The sequence below is a fragment of the Saccostrea cucullata genome, unplaced genomic scaffold (assembly GCF_032062105.1).
Source record: "Saccostrea cucullata isolate Sc308-1 unplaced genomic scaffold, CSIRO_AGI_Scuc_v1 ctg398, whole genome shotgun sequence".
NCBI classification, from domain to species: Eukaryota; Metazoa; Mollusca; class Bivalvia; order Ostreida; family Ostreidae; genus Saccostrea; species Saccostrea cuccullata.
Window position 1 is genome coordinate 120,666 of NW_026929671.1, and position 17,043 is coordinate 137,708.

Genomic DNA, 17,043 nt, shown 5'->3' on the forward strand with positions numbered 1-17,043 from the left:
GCTCCGTTCTTTGCTTAACCCTTATTTCAACAATAGGAGCTAATGTATCTAAAATATTGGTAAATATCTGTTTAAAAATAGACCAGGCTTTATTGACACACAATGTATTTAAACATTCACTCCAATCTACACTTGATAAAAGAAACTGTAACGATTCGATGGAATAATTCTTCAAACATCTTATCTTGATAATATTATGACTTTAAAAATGGCCCTTTGGGACTTTTCTAGTACAAAATGTCAAAAAATGATCACTAATACCAGTGGTTATAACACCAGAGTTAACAATATTTTCTTTAAAATTACATAAAATGTGATTAATAATAGACTCTGTTTCACATGTAACTCTTGTAGGGTCAAGTATAGTTTGGCATAAGCTAAATAAACTTCAAATGTTCATATAAGGTTTGTATAATGGGTTGCCTTTTCTAGATGTACAAATATTGAAGTCACCCAGTATGATTGTTTCACAGTCGGTGCGTAATTTGCGGAAATCTTCTTCCCAGTAGTCTATAAAAGAAGTTTGGGTAGGAGGACGATAGCAAACTCCAACAATAATAGGTTTAGTTTTTGGTAAATAAAGTTCTAACCAAAGAGACTCAATATTTTCGTTGTCTATATTAGTTCTTCTGGCAAACGCAAGATTGGATCGTACATAAACACAGACACCACCCCCTGATCTATTCCTGTCCTTCCTTAGAACATAGTAGTCTTCGATGGAAATCTCATTATCTGTAACCGAGTTGTCGATCCAGGTTTCTGAAATAGCTATAACTGAGGACTTAGATTTACTGGCAATTATACGCAGCTCAGCCATTTTTGGTAAAAGAGATCGTGCATTTAAATGAATGAAGTGCATTCCTTTCAAATCAAAACACTCGAATTGCTCATCTGGAAAAGTATTAGATTCTCCTTTATCTTCATGTTTTTTAGGATTTGGAGGCCCTGGGTTTAACTGAACATCACCACTAATTATTAACAGCAACTTAAGTAATGACTTTGGAGATGGACTGATATATTGAACAGTTCTTGATACATGTTTGTTTGTATATACATGTAGTTCGAATTTCCTCGATGATGTCGAGATCACATATGTGGAAAGTTCGGCATGTATTATATTTTCCGATGAAACAAAAGTGTTGTTCACAAGAATATAACTACTTTTATGCTTGTCCAATTCACTTTGATCTTTAAAAAGTCTAAAAACCAGTAAAACAAATAAAATTTGAGCTGTTAGCAAAAAAGCGCGCAAACCTGCTGCCATCCCGATACACCGATACAATAAATACCTCTGCTATTCCCAAATAACAAAACAAAGAATAACTGATATGCACGAATTAAATAGGCGTTGATTTACGTACAAAGAACCCAACTGGTTTCATATTTTTTTTATTTTTAGAATACTAGTTTTAAGTTAACTATTGGTGCCAATTTTAGCAGCATGTCATTGTTGCATATCATTTGGCATGATATATAAGGGAACCTTTGATGATTCTAAACCTCTCTGCTTTGAAAACTCAATTAAAGTAATATACTGTATACCAAATACCTTTTGGTAATTAAGGAAACTTCCTTAGTATTGAACACTTTTATAACATACTGGAAAAGAAAAACTATACTCGCCGTCTATAGAAACGCAACACCTGAATTTTAGGTTGAAAATTATATACAGGTTATAACTATGTACTAAAAAAGTTAGGACATCTTTTACTTTGCCAAATCAGTTATTTAACGATTGAATGAATTTCTTTCCATTACCGGAAGTTGCCCTCTTAACAGAATTCAAAATTTTCCATTTTTGATAAAATTTTAACAATATTTTGGGTTTTCAAGGTTTTGAAACTGTTATTCATAAGTATTGTACTAAAATGCCGGGAAAAAATCCTTCTTTCTTTACCGGATGTGATGCCTATATTTTTTAATAATAATTCTCCGTATTCTTGGTATGTCCAATAAAAAATATAATAAAGTATATTTGTCTCTATAGAAATAATTATGCTTTATTGTATTGGTCACTCTGTCTTTATTTGTTTTTAACTACGTGAACTAAATTCACTGAATTTAATTAAAAAATTGAAAATTTGCAGATGTTTGTAAATTTACTGTATTATAGACCATGTCGAATAGCACGGCCAATGTTGGTTCCTAAAAGAAAAGAAATTAAGTAAACACTGTCCTGATTTTTCATTACATATCAAGCTGTGCACTGCACCATAAGTCTAAAAGAATTTCAAAAAAAAAAGAAAAAAAAAACACGAGTAAAGTCTTCATCTTTCTTCCTCTCTTTCATTTGTCATACTTAAAGTTGTTTCATCACTGATGACGTAATAATTAATGGACGATAATTCACATCACTAAATATTATTCATGGACCAAGAAAATTTTCATGGCGCAGCAAAAGTCACGAAAACCCATATTAAAAAAATACTATGGATAACTATAAATTACTATAGTTAATTATAGTTTACTTTGGTTAACCATAGTTACAAAAGTGATGATTCTATCGCTATGAAAACTTTGATTTACTATAGTGATAACTTTCATACTTTGATTTATTTAAGTAATAACTATTAAAAATTAATTTACTATGGTAAAAACTTTGATTAACTGTACAAACATAGACTAAAAACATAACACAGTATAGTTTGTTGTTGCAATGGTTTATTTTATATTGTTTTGAAAAGATTAGAAATTAAATTATCAGGCACTGATCTTTCAATTGGTTATATAATTAAGTTTCAATTAAAAATTCTGTCGAGGATCAGAGCATACACAAACTATATATCTTATTATTGTGGGATCAGGTCCCATGAAGGAAGTACCAACCCCTGCCAGCCGGTAATATCCACACTATGCTCTTTGTCTTGACCCCCCTGCCCCCTGGAAAATCTGTAGATGATCCGTAAATAGTAGTCTTAAAATTAATATGAAAAACGTCCCTCGGAATTTGTGATTTAGTGATTCCTTGTGAATACTGACGCCTTGTTAACACTGACCTTCAGTGTTTTTATCATAAAATTAAAGTTTGTTATCCTTTCAAATATTCCCTTAACAATTCAATGACCTTGTCAGCAAATACAATCTATCATTAAAGACAGATTTTAGAAACAAAAAAAAAACAGATGCCTGGATTGGTATATATTTCTGGCTCTATTTTTGTCGCAAATGATGCAACTTATAAATTTTCAAAATATAAAGAATTTGTAAACCTTCTATGATGTTCAAAATTCTACCTTAATGTAGCCATCCTTATAAATCTATACAATTATTAATACAATATTATTAATTGTTAATACAATAAAATATCAAACGATTGACGAGTGATTTTTTCAGTCATTTCCTGATCATGACAAGGAGCACACAGCGGGTGTGACTGGTCAGCAGGGGAAGCTCACTCCTCCATCGCACCTGATCGCACCTCTGATGTTTCGGGGGGCCCTGTTTGCTCTGCTCTTATTTAATATTGTTTTATGGACTTTGAGGTTTAATACTGTTCGTTAGCTCCATATCCTTCTTTCTATACAAATATTTTTCACTTCAAATTCCATTTTTGTTAAAGTTTGAATGAAAATATGAAAACTACGCGGTTAAACTTGTTCATTTTACTCAATTTTACATAGCATATACACGGCGGATTTGACTGGTCGGCTGGGGATGCTTACTCCTCCATGGCCCCTGATCCCACCTCTGATGTTTTGGAGGTTCGCCTTTGCTCTGTTCCTGATTTATTATGTTGAATGAACTTGAATATGTTTGTTATCTCCAGACTTCTCCAGACTTCTCTCGGTGAGACAGACTTGTCTTCAAGTGATAAAAAATAATAATAATGATGTAGAGTTATGATTTTTTGGTCTCACATGAATTGAGATTTGTTATAGCACTAGGTCTGTGAGTTTGTAGGATGGGTCAAATTCTACATGAGCGCTTTTGGTGTTTGGAATTAAGTAGTGTAGAAGTTAAAATGTTTATAGTATCCATAGGATACATGCCTTTTAGATTAATACTCTGTATGTCGGTATCCAATATCCAAAAATAACTAAATCAGACACTTCTTTGCATATTTCATTTCTTGTCATATTTTTATCAGATTGTAAAATATTCTACAAGATGGGTCTACTAATTTTTGTAAGAGACGTTCCTGGTTTCCACTTCCCTATATTCCACATAATGTGTAAAGCACAAAATTCCTTAATAAAGGTTCAATAAAATTAATCATATTTCTATTTTTGAATAAATTTGATGTGGAAACACAAGCAACATGAACAATATACATCAAAGTTTTTTTTGTTTTTATTTAGAAATGTGAAACGCACTTCCCTGTGAAAAGGCAAAATCAAACTAATTAAAATTAATTGGAAGAAATTTTTTAAGAAATAGGTACTCCAAAATTTCGATAAAGCAGGCATACATATATTTCTATATATTTTCAATTTCAATATTTCTAATAGAGTTTGGTTACGCTAATATATAAATATATAATGTTACAAACACATACTTATTTTACATTTTCACCAACCTATCAGTCTTGATTATCTGATATCCTTTAAATATATAATTATAAAACGCCTGCATTCCAAGAGACTTTACAAAAAATAGATGTAAAAGAAAAGCAAAACAAAAAGTAACCGTCGTACTTTGCGAAAATGTCATACATCTAACACCCTCTCCCTCCTAAGCAGCTGGTTATTGGTTACATTTATGCTAACCTGTACTTAGAGCGAAAGAGAGAAAAAACTAAGACAGAGACAGATTAAAAAATAGCCCTGGGAGTAGATCGTATGCTTGTGGCCTGTAGAGTTCGCCTGTAGTTCACGAGGAACACACGTTTCTGAATCGTCAGCTGTCAAAAAAATCTTGGTTTAGATTAAAACTTTCCTGACCTTTTTCCTGTAGTCTATTTTGCCTATACAATTTCTTATAATACGTATTTCAGTTGTTCCATATATACCATAATTATACAATATCCTTCAGAAAAATGTTAACATGTTTATTCAAAATATTGTCGTATAAATACTTGATGACTTTGTTAGTTTTATTTCTTTTTCAAATTTTATCTTTTTAGAGCTACAGTGTTACATGTTAGTCTTGAATTCATTGATGTTTTACAGAGTAATATAATCAATGTATGTAGAATATGGTGATATTTAAATCAAAGGGGCATGGACACAGTTTCAGCTAAAATTTGAAAATTTATTTCTAGATTTTTACAAATATTTATTTAGGGTATTTCTTATGATCATAAAAATGTTGAACTTCAGCTGTCGAGATACAAGACAGATTTAGATCTCCAAACCTTTGTTATGTAAACAAGGTCCGTGTCCTGTTTTTGTTTACATACGTTAACATACTAATATGTGTTCGCTAAAAGTAGATAATTTCAATAAAAAGATAATTCTAAATACAATTCGGCAGTTTCTATTGATTTGCTGAATTTCATTTTGTTATAAATAAATTTCTATATGTGAACAAAAACAAGGCACAGGTGTCGTTTACACTATGAAGAACTTTAATTTTTGTATCAACAAATGATTTTCAAAGTTTGGCTAATCATTAGATGATGCCTTAGGTAGGAATTGTAATCCTTAAAAATTGGTTTTAAAAAATTCAGTTGAAACTGTGTCCATGCTCATTTAAAGTCTTACCGCCGTATCTTTGTGTTATTTTTTCACAGTCGTCGTTGTATTTTCCAGACAGATAATATTTCTGGAAGGCGGGATTCCACCACAAAGGGAGCTCACTCTCCTTCTTGACCATCATTCCCACACCGCTGACGTCACATTTATACCTCCCTGGGAGAACCTCCAAGTCGTCAAAACGAGTCTTCGGGGAATAAAGCGCATCTGCCTTAACACAAACAATGTTGTCTGATTAAAGATATGAGTTATTTATGTGTAGCATTTAAGTAAGATGTTCCTGTCGAACGGGAAGTTTTTCGCAGCAATTTTTTTCTTTTATCTTTCCTTGTCTGCTGTTTTAATGGGCTCCTTTTTGGATTTAAATTCTGAGAAGGATATGGAGATAACGAACAGTATTCAATGTCAAGATGATACTCGATATACTTAGACACGTGATTTACCCTAAGAATCTTATTTATCATTTCGTTTGAAATGGGTTCTTCCAAGGCCAATATTTTCCTAGAGCATTTGAAAATTCGAATTCATAAAAAGGTTTTTTTTTTCTTTCTAATACATGCAAAGCAAAAGCTGCAGTATTTACTTCAATCTCTCCGTATACGTTTTAGATAAAAGTATGCATCTTAGAAACTTGAAAATAATTTTTGGTTATTTTTATCCTTGCAGACTATATCTTTTTGTCTGATTGATTCAATTAATTTGTATTCTTCAAAATACTTTTTCGAAATAAAATCACAAATTAAATATGAACGAAAAACATTTGACTGTGAATCTTTAACTTACAGTATAGTTTTTCAACAGTTCTTTGGCCTCTGCTATTCCGGAAGCAACCACAACCTGTTTAGGTTTCCCGAGCCCGATCCTAACAGCACACTGCTCATTTGTAAAAGCTCCATTCAGATGCACTAAAGCAAAGAATCATTGTTAATATTGGATAAAAGCATATAATTTCAAGAATATTCTGTTTTGCCTTCAGAAGGGAGAGACATGTGATTTAGTTGCGTCTTTCGGTTGGCCTTTAGGCAAGTGACTGATAATCAATGCAACTAAAAGCAGTTCGCAGTCATTTAACTTAAAATTTGAGTAAAACAATACAAACCTGGTCTCTTATTCCTTGAGACTTTATGATGTAAAAAAGTTTCATGACATTAGAAAGACGATTAGAATCAGAAGCCTAGAGAAGAGAGCATGTCACTATTTAGACATTAGCTTTCCTGTATTTAAAAAGGAGAGGGAAGAAGAAGGGGAAGCAAAAGTATTGGATAATAGAAGAAGGATTTTTCCTAACAGCTTTCACAGTCATTAACTTTCAATTGATAACCAAGGAGCCTCCAGATTTCGCTATGGTCTCCTAAAACCATTGGAATATTTTTTTTTCTAATTTATGTATTCTTAGCATTTTTTCTATCTGGTGACATTATTTTTTTTTTTCAAAATTGATGAAAAACATAAAAACCTTTAATGACACAAACAAGACAGAAAGATGGAGAGAGAACTAAAACTGTGCTTAATTAAAAATCGACCTTATAATACCAGCATTAGCATGTATGTTATATAGCATGTGCAGAAAATTATTATCGTTGAATTATACACCTAAATGCCATTGTAGGAACACGCAGATTATGTTTAGAAGTCGATTCCAAACTTCTCTGTGTTCCATTAAATAACCAACCTCATAATGAGACGTGCGAGGAAAACTAACATAGGTCGATCGCAAAAGAATTTGAGTCAATAAACAGGAGCAGTCCTGGACATTTCATAAGAGGGATAAGAAGCCTAGAAAGGGTAAGCATCCCCTGTCCTTTTATACAAATCAAGAGAAGCGTCTTACTGACCTATCACCGCGCTCTGTAAATTCCGTGGATGGAAATTCCTGGGGTTTCCCTTTAGAACAGTAAATGTAGAGGTTGTAGTCCGTATAGGATCAGTGAACTGTAGCGCATTGACACGCTCCACTGAACTTACATATCCAGTGCATGCATCAAACCATCTTTCCATTAAACCTGGCAAATGTAGTTAGACTTTTAAAAAGACACATGTTGGGCTGTTCTTAGAATTTTGGTGTCAACAATTCTTTTTTGAAAAATATCTCGAACATCTGATTGACATAATCCAATCAGTTGACATTTTTATTTTCAAGGCCGAGTTCTTCTGTGTGATTGATTTGTTTTTATTTCAAGCAACACTTTTTAAAAAAAAAATTCAGAAATTAAAAAAAATATATGATATTAACTTAATGTTCTCTATGTTCAGGTACATGTAGTTGTAAGGTGAGTCGTAGAGGTTTTTTTGTATTTCCTACTTCCAAATTTCATTCTTTAACTTCCTACCCTCGCCTGGAAAAAATCGACCCTCTATTGTTTCTACACATGCACCGATAGGAGCTAAAGTCATAGCACATTTCTGATTGGCAATGTCACATACTGAAAAAAAATTGAGCAAAAGAAATTTTAGGATTGTTTTATGCCAAGGCAAATGATTTTGTTCAAATAATACTTCATATATTTTTATAAGAATATAAATATTTTGTCGGGATAGACATGAATTTTTCGAAATTGTGAATGATACTAAAACCACTGACTTACCTGCTTGCACCAGGTCTAGATCCGCGCCTTTTAATATTCCATCACTGTCACTTTTAAGGGAAATAAAAATGAAATAAATTATAAGCAGTTTTATATATATAGAAATTTTGTGTCCGGATTTCTGCATTTGATTTATTATGTAATTAAGCAAATATGCATTCTCTTTCATTAAAAGAGCCTAATTAAGTTGAAAGATCTCTCTTAGGCAACCAACAGCAAAATAATTTAAGAGTGCAAGATAAAAAATGCAACATTAATTTTCAGATTACAGGCTTGGCTACCTATTCCAGGCACATGATAAATGTATTTCAAACAATTAAATTATTTAACGCCATATGGATTATACAAACATGTTTCCTTTTTATTTGGTTTAGAATACACTTATACAATATAAACACGTCTATATTCACTTACATAAAATTCCACGGTCTTCTATTTCCATTCACTGCAAATACCCAGGTTTTCGCCTGTAACATTGATTAAGGTTGGTTGTTTATTGTTATTTCTCTTATGATATCATTTACCTTTTAATATCTATGACCTGTAAATGTACGTATTGTAAAAAAATACATTTATTGGGTGTTTTTTAAAAAAAAAAGAATTCCTTTCAACACATGTCCAAATTAAAGTGTTCTGCCTGAAAAATATCATTTTAACAACAAATTTTAAAATTATTACTGATGGTAAATATTTCATCTTTTACAGGGCAACAAGCCATTAAACTTTAATATCTAGAAACACTGGAAATGGAATTGTATACCTAAGTGGGATAAACATGGTGTGTTACGATTAGGCATTCCTCGTGAGTACTACATGATACATATGGATATAAGGAACAATATTCAAAATCAAAAGTTAATAAAACTATACAAAATAGAAGCAAAGCAAACACGGACCTCCAAAGCATTAGAGATGGGATCAGTTGCCATGTAGGAGTGAGTATCCCATGTTTATTGATATGCTATGTAAAAATTTGCGACTTTAAATAAAATTTACTTACTTACTTACACCCGCGTGATTTACTTTTCATGATCGGGAAATAACGAAAACTCTTTAGTCAATTAAGTGAATAAATAATGGACTAACAATTACTATGAAAAACATCAATCTGCATTTGACTCGAAGATAAATTGTAATTGCTGACAAAGTCATTGTATCGACCATAGAACCTACGAGTTGATGACTTCAAACGAGAATGCTGGCATTCTTGTTTCATCAACATGTTTTTCAATGGCTTGCCTTGTTTTAGAATATAAGTCGGACAGACAGAAAAATCCGTGTTTAAAATAAACATAAAGGCAATTGCCTTGAAATAAGTATAAAACCTAACAACTTACGACCCAGCAATATGTGTAACATACTAATAAGGCCTTTATATAAATATATCGACAGTACGGTCTAGAAAATGCCAGATACTTGTCCGGGAAATGGATATTTTATTAATTTTCCGTGCAGATATATTATATGTTAACAAATAGATGAAAGCTGAATTGCAGCTGGTATCAAGATTTCCTTTTTTTTTCAATGTGTTTAATCATCGTCAGAGAAACTCGAATCTTTACGTTGTGACACTTTCTGATTTTTGTTTTTAGAAGTAGATGACATTTCTTTAAGATTTAGGACGATGTTGCCTATTTTTCTTCGACCTTTCAGTTTTGCTATGCAAAAGTAATCATGCATAAATTAGAATACTTGGTACATTGCTGTCAAAGGTAAAAAATAAAAGCATTTAAACATATTTAACCTATGGACTGAAAATGTCAAATTAAAATACAGTTATATAAATGACATTTATTAAATGTATCTGATGCTTATTCAAACTTTTGACTTTAGTCTTTAACTTAATTTTCAAAATTTAGCTAAATATGACACATTCTGTTAATTCTATTAAACAGAAATAATATATTTTTTATTTTATTGGACAAAATGAAAAACTGTAATATCTTAAGAAAGGATGTATAGAGATAAAAAATACTTATCATGATTAAAGCCAATTTAAACAAAACAAAACAGGAGGGTCTTAGCACATGAAAAATGGGATCAGATGCAAAAAAAGAGTTATAATCCAATGTTTTCCAATCAAACCCACCGTATGCTCCTGGGTAAACAGAAATAGGCATCAAAAATCTCAGAAGTAAATAATGTCTTAATAATTACTATCAAAATTGTAAGTAAGCATTTGAGCTAGTGATAGACAACATTTGCACACAAAGTCGGTGTACATGTATCGATCTTGATGACTTCAAACATAACTGTAGATATTCTGTATTCATCAAAGTCTTAATAAATAGTTTGTCCCTTTTCTAACAAAGTTTGATATGTATAAAACTTAATACATACCTGAATACTGAGACTCAGTGAGGTCAGAACAGCGAATCCACAGAGTAAACAGACGTCCATCTTAAGACAAATATCAAAAGAAAAGAATTCTGTAAAGATTCAGCTTCATCCAGAAAACTTCATTGTAGATTCTCCTTTTTAAGTTAAAAAAATATATATTTACATGCATTCCCCTTTTTTTGGCGCTACATGCATTGTTATGTTTTGTATTTTTCACATGATTGTCAAACCTCTGTCAGAATTCTAGACATCTCCTACTTACCATAGCTCGGTCTTGTTTACCTAGGGATTTAAGAAAATATAAGACACGTGCACTGTATTTAAAAAAGGACCTTTTAAGTGGCCTATTTCATAATAAAATTTCGTCACAAGCTACAGTTCACTGCATATTAAAAGATTGTTTAATCATTCTGGGGAATCCAAAACATATAAATCTTATCATTTCCTTCACAAAAAAGCTATAACATTCATTTATATTTCGAATGTACCTTTCGATAAACAATTAACAGTAAGCTTAAATCAGGATTAAAATCAGAAGCTTATTCTTTTTTTCTGCACGTTTTAAACTAACCATTAATATTATATTTACATTATATATATTTATTTGCATCTTAAGTGAATGGAAAGATATTGCATTCAAAATACCATATCAAAGAAAATGTGTCAAAAGGTTAAACATACATTTCATTTTGACGACATAATCATGGAACGCCGAGGAAGTGCAACGTCATAAGCGAAAATAAAAAAGCACATTAAATTTGACCTGAAGCTGTCGTGTTGCGTCCTGCATTAACTGTAGCTTACACGCAGTACACTATTGGGATTTTAAAATACAAATCTCATTTGCGATCATGCAGAGAGTTGAAAAATTTAAGATATAAGCAAGGAGTCATTGTGGTTTAATTATCTACGTATGAACAATTTTTAAACGAGGTAAATTATTGACAAACAAGTTGATGAAGCAAGAATATCAGTAGTCTCGTTTATAATCACGATTTCCTTAGTTCTTTAATCGATACAATTACCTTGCTAGCAAATACAAGTTATCATTGAGTCAAATGATGACTGACGTTTTACATACTTATTCATAGTCAATTATTTATACACGTAATTGACGACGGATTTTTCCGTTATTTCCCGATTATGACAACGAGCACCCGTTGGGTTTAACGGGTAAGGATGGGATTCTCAATCCCATGGTACCTGATCCCATCTCTAATGTTTTAGAGATCCGTGATTGCTCTGCTCCTAATTTGTTTTGTTTTATGGACTTTGGTATTGAATACTGTTCGTTATCTCCATATCCTTCATTGAAAAATATAGTCTCATAACTGCAACGTTGTGTGCTAACAAAAACTTGCGTTTCTCAATTTGTTTTTGCACATCTTTGCAGTTTAAAGACTGTATCTTTCGAAAAATAATGAAAGTGGACAATGAAGTATATGGAGATTAAAGTTCATCATGATGTTTAAAATTAATTTTAAGACATTTTTTTGAATATAATGATTTTCCTCAGGACAGAAGAAAATCACAAAGCTATTAATTGCACAGTAAAATGATAAATATATATATCAAACATTATTTGAAATAAAAAGTTCATAAAATAATACAATAAGGAGCAGAGGAAACTTCCAAAACAACAGAGGTGGGATCATGTGCCACAGAGGAGTAAGCATCCCTTTTTCGACCGGTCACACCCGCCGTGTGCTCCATGTCATGATCGGAAAATAACGAAAAATATCCGTTGTCAATTCACTGAATGGATTAAAGTCCAATAATTAGTTTGGAAAACGTCAGTCAGCATTTGACTCAATGATAATTTTAATTTGCTGACAACGTCATTGTATCCACCCGATGCATTCATTTAAACAATACAAATCAGTAGCGGAGCAAACGTAGACCTCATACAGATCAGAGGCTGGATCAGTTGTCATAGAGATGTGAGCATCCTCTGCCCACCGGCCTCACCAATTATGTGCTTCTCGTAATCATCTGCAAATATTGAAAAGTCACATATTTTCGGCGGGTCATAATTATGAGCTTTGGGGCAAAAAATGTTTGTGGGGATTAAAATTCGTGGCGAAAGAATTATTTTGCAGTTTAGTGTTCGAAATTGTACCCTTCGTGGTGGTCATAAATTAGTGGTAATCTTCATGCCCCGAAAACAACGAAAATTATCCCTCCACGAAAATAAGTGTCTTCACATTAACGGAAATTCTAGCCAAAAATTCAATGCGAATAAAATGATCTAAAAATTAGTATGAAAATCGTAAGTCCGCATTATACCATATAGCGGGTTTTATTGGTAGGTGTAAAATTTGACGTTTTGCCTGCTCAAAGGTATGCCAATAATTTTGACGTAATCTATTCTAGCGAACAAAGGGTTTCAACTCTTTGCAGATGGACACTAACAGGAGTACTTGCTTTTTTAGTATTAGCTATAAAAAGTGTAGCGGAGTATCATCAAACCGCCAAAATAAGCAAAAATTAGCACCCCTCTAAAATAAGCCGCTATATGCCAATTATGCATGATCATTTATAAACAGTGCTGACGGGCATTTGAATTGACAAAAATTCTGTATTCCACGAAAACACCCTGTCCTCTCACAACAAATATGAATGATAACACTATGCTCCCGATGGTAACACAATTCTCTGGAGTGGGACGTAGACTACAGTAGTATAAAGTTACCCTTGACAGTGCAACAGTTTTGAGCCAGGTTTAATTTGACAGACAAACAGACACACAAGAGAAAATCATTACACCTCGGGGATCTTTCGATTTGGGGATAAAGATGACAAACACTGATCGATCTTAAAAATCTTTAAAGAATACAAATCTGTAGAAAGAGCAAAAACAGGAACCGATGAAATCCCAAAGGTGTAATCATGTGTCTTAGATGATTAACCATCCCTGTTAACCGAGCTCCTCACACGAATCTAGTAGACGGAGCATTCCCTAATCAAATTTCATATTTACTATAGAACATGGAAACAATTCGAACCAATAATACATGTAGGAAACATACGCTAGATATGTGCTAATACGGCAATTATATTGACCATAAGAACTATTCGTTATCTCCCTATATCTCATTTACGAAACTCCGACTTTAAGTAAGGTTTTTGAAAACGCTATAGCATCAACTTTCCAATATTTTGGTAGAGTAGATCGGTTTCAAAATTGATTGTACTCAGTCTTGCCCTCATAATAAAGCAAATAAAACATGTATAACTTAATACTTCAATATCCTTTAGTTTTATTTTATTCTGAATTTGTAATACAAGTAATACTCGAATGGTTTTCATGCAAACCTTCAATATAAAAGGTCTGTTTGTAATAAAATGCCCTCGGGTCAACCGCTCAACGGCGATGTTTCTGATAGACAGAGGGGATCTACTAAGATTTGTCAATTTTCATGTTAACTAAATATCGAAATTATAAAGAAGATTTGCTGTCTTTCGTCATTTATAAAACTCACTAAGTATTTCAATGAGGAAATATTAGCGCTTGAATAATGTCATACATGTATTAAACTTATCCACGACAGGCGTTCATACTACACAGATATATTACAAAAACAAATATCAAAAGTTCCTCATGTTGTAGTTATTTAACATCAATTATAAATAAAATTCAGTGGAGAAAAAGCTACAGCCTCAACGTAAAGGAGTTGTCGTACTTATATTGGTGTAATCGAATCTGCTGGTGGTTCAGACGCTTTTACAGGTTAATGCATTTGTATTTGTGATCATTGACATTCTTCTGGACAGTTTTTTATGTATGATCATTGACACTGAGAACATATTATTATGTAACTTGGTCATTTATATAACTGTTTAAAAAATGATATGGTAAAAAAAAAAGAATGTTTAAATTGTACATTTATGTATGTTGAAATGCCCTTCGGGGCCCTTGATTAGTAAATAAAATATCTCGTATCTTGAACAGCCATAAAATAATGTCAAGAATAGCTTGGTTATATGGACGTCCCAATGTATCTATCAAGAATGTGTGTCAAGGGCATTTCACGCTGGGAGAAAATGCATCAATTAATTAATATGTAAAATAAAAATCCCAGTTCTTGGAATGCTTTTGGATAAAAAAAAGACCATATATATCGACTTATCATAAGTTGTACATAGAACATGATATATATACGTTGAACGAGACAGAAGTAAATTATTTTTCAAAGTTTTCTGACATAGAAAAATTTGAATTTATTTATAAATAAGCAAATAAAAATTTTATTTCTCGGTCTTCCTTCCAGTAACATTATACTGAATTTATTTTTCTTAACTAAAACAACCATTCCAAATTCAAATTGATCTTTTGAGAAGTCTATATTCCTTCTAATTTTTATTTATTCATTTTTTTTTTTACAAAATCATTCTTTGTATTATTGCAAGTCATCTCTCTAGGATTTATGTGAAATTGGAAACACCGTTTCGTTTTGGATTAAAAAAAACTTACTTTTTTTAATCACATGACATCTACATTTTGATAGTATTTTCACATTAAAGGCATGGTGTATAATATTACATAACATATGCTCTTAATATAGATAATACCTTTGACTTTGTGTATTATAAAGAGTGGAGGCGTCTCACATTCTTCATTTTAAAAAAAAGTCATTATTCGTACACTTTGAAATGCAATATAGATATAACAAACACCATTCTAGCTAAAACACCATTCAAACAAATCAAATTCGAAGCAAATCAAACACGGACCTCTAAATCATCAGAAGTGGGATCGGGTGCCATGTGAGGGTAAGCTTCCTCTTCCGTCCTATCAGTAACGGCTTCAGCCCTCTGTCATGATCGGAGAAAATGGGAAAATCCGTTAAATACTCAGTGCGTAAAAATGACAAAAAATGTTATAGAAGTACGTCAGTCAGCTTTTGAGTGTATTATGAATGGTATTTGTATTAACCATAAAGTTTCCGACATAAAAATGTAATTAAAGATCGCTTTGTGCCTCCTTAATCTACAGTATATAAGTGATATTCTTTTTCAGAAACAAAAGCATTTTTATCAAAATTTAAACCAGAACTTAGGCGTGTTGAATTTATAAAAATATTGATTTTCTCATAGCGATGGGTTGTCTGCATTTTGACATCATTTTCATATTAAAGGCATAGTGTAAAATATTACGTAACATATGCTCTTTATATAGATAATACTTTTGAAACTTGTGTATTACATTATATAGAACACACATAAGAAACTAAAATGCAAAACTTTTCTTCATTGGAAAAAATCAAACAATGCAAAAATAATGTGTTGATATGTTAGAAACCTTGGAATATCAAGATTATAGTGAAATTTGCAAAATTTATTCAAACAAAGCAAATCCAAAACAAATCAAACATGGGCCTCTATAGCATCAGAGGTGGGATCTGCTTTATAAGAATAGAATGCAGACCTATCAGTAAAATTTCCCGTCATGAAAACGATCCATGAAATATTTAGCCTGTAAAAATGACAAAAAATAGAAGAACGTCAGTCAGCATTTGAGTTTATGATGGATAGTATTTGTATTGACCATAATGTTTCCGACAAATTGTTTGAGGGTCTGGTCTCCATAATGTAAATTGATATTCTCAATCAGAAACAAAAGCATTTTTTTTTTAAATATTAAAACCAGAACTTATGCGTGATGAAATCGTAAAAATACTGATTATTTCAGAGCGAAGGAATGTACTTACATTGGACGCCAATAGCTTTTTTTTATAATTCCGGATTGTGATTATGTGCAAGAGATATTTTGAAACTTTTGATCACCCACTATATACAAGACACATAAAAAATACCATGCCTTCAGAGAGAGTAAAATGTTAAATGAAAAAAGTAATGTGTTAATGTGTTACAATTCCTTTGTTTCATGATTAGAGTGAATTTAAAACTTAGATAAGAGTTACTCCTAACATAGTGCAGTTTCCTCCATGGATTTCTTTATATGAATAAAATGCCATCATTCAAACTTCAAGCCTTGAAAACAATAGTAGTTTTCAGATTGTTACTCAATAAGTGTTATAAAGTAGGGCATTCTATTTCCTGGCATCGTTACAGTACATTATAGATTGTAATGACAGAAACTGCATGCACAAACAGAAATGTGCACAGCCAAGTTCAGGAGGGAAATAATAATTCAGATAAATGAGCTGTAAATATTCACAGACCAACCTTTACCATTTGTGTGGATCTACATTTGTATTCACCCAATAAACATGGAGTTTTTTTTTGTTTTTTTAAAGATGCTTTTTCTTTTATGAAATAACTACATACGTCAATTGTCAAAATACTGAATATAAATAAAAATTGTCAGCACCAGTATCTGGGACATTCTTTTGTTTCAGTAGAAAAAATGCTCTTATATAATTATCCAGAAGTAGGAGACTTGTTTTCTTCCAATATAAGAATTGTTCTGATTCAGGAAAAGCAATGTTCAGTTATAGATTGGATGCAAACATTTCACATAA

At 31.9% G+C, this 17,043-nt stretch overlaps 1 protein-coding gene across 1 annotated transcript; it reads right to left on the reverse strand.

Annotated features, from left to right (window-relative positions):
- Positions 1-388: 388 nt before the first annotated feature.
- LOC134281725 (uncharacterized) lies at positions 389-10,845 on the reverse strand. The gene is made up of 10 exons (XM_062764156.1): positions 10,821-10,845; positions 10,559-10,618; positions 8,633-8,685; positions 8,219-8,268; positions 7,964-8,056; positions 7,469-7,636; positions 6,417-6,538; positions 5,643-5,844; positions 4,763-4,840; positions 389-891 (listed from the first exon to the last, which is right to left on the reverse strand). The coding sequence occupies exons 1-10, from the start codon at positions 10,821-10,823 to the stop codon at positions 389-391; spliced, it is 1,332 nt and encodes a 443-aa protein (XP_062620140.1). The 5' UTR covers positions 10,824-10,845.
- Between the last annotated feature and the right edge of the window lie 6,198 nt (positions 10,846-17,043).

Coding starts and splice junctions, on each gene's coding strand:
- LOC134281725 (XM_062764156.1), bottom strand. Junction 6,539..7,468: donor TTTACAGAGCGCGGTGATAG/GTCAGTAAGACG, acceptor TCTTTGCTTTAG/TGCATCTGAATGGAGCTTTT. Junction 4,841..5,642: donor AATAACACAAAGATACGGCG/GTAAGACTTTAA, acceptor TTTTTTTGACAG/CTGACGATTCAGAAACGTGT.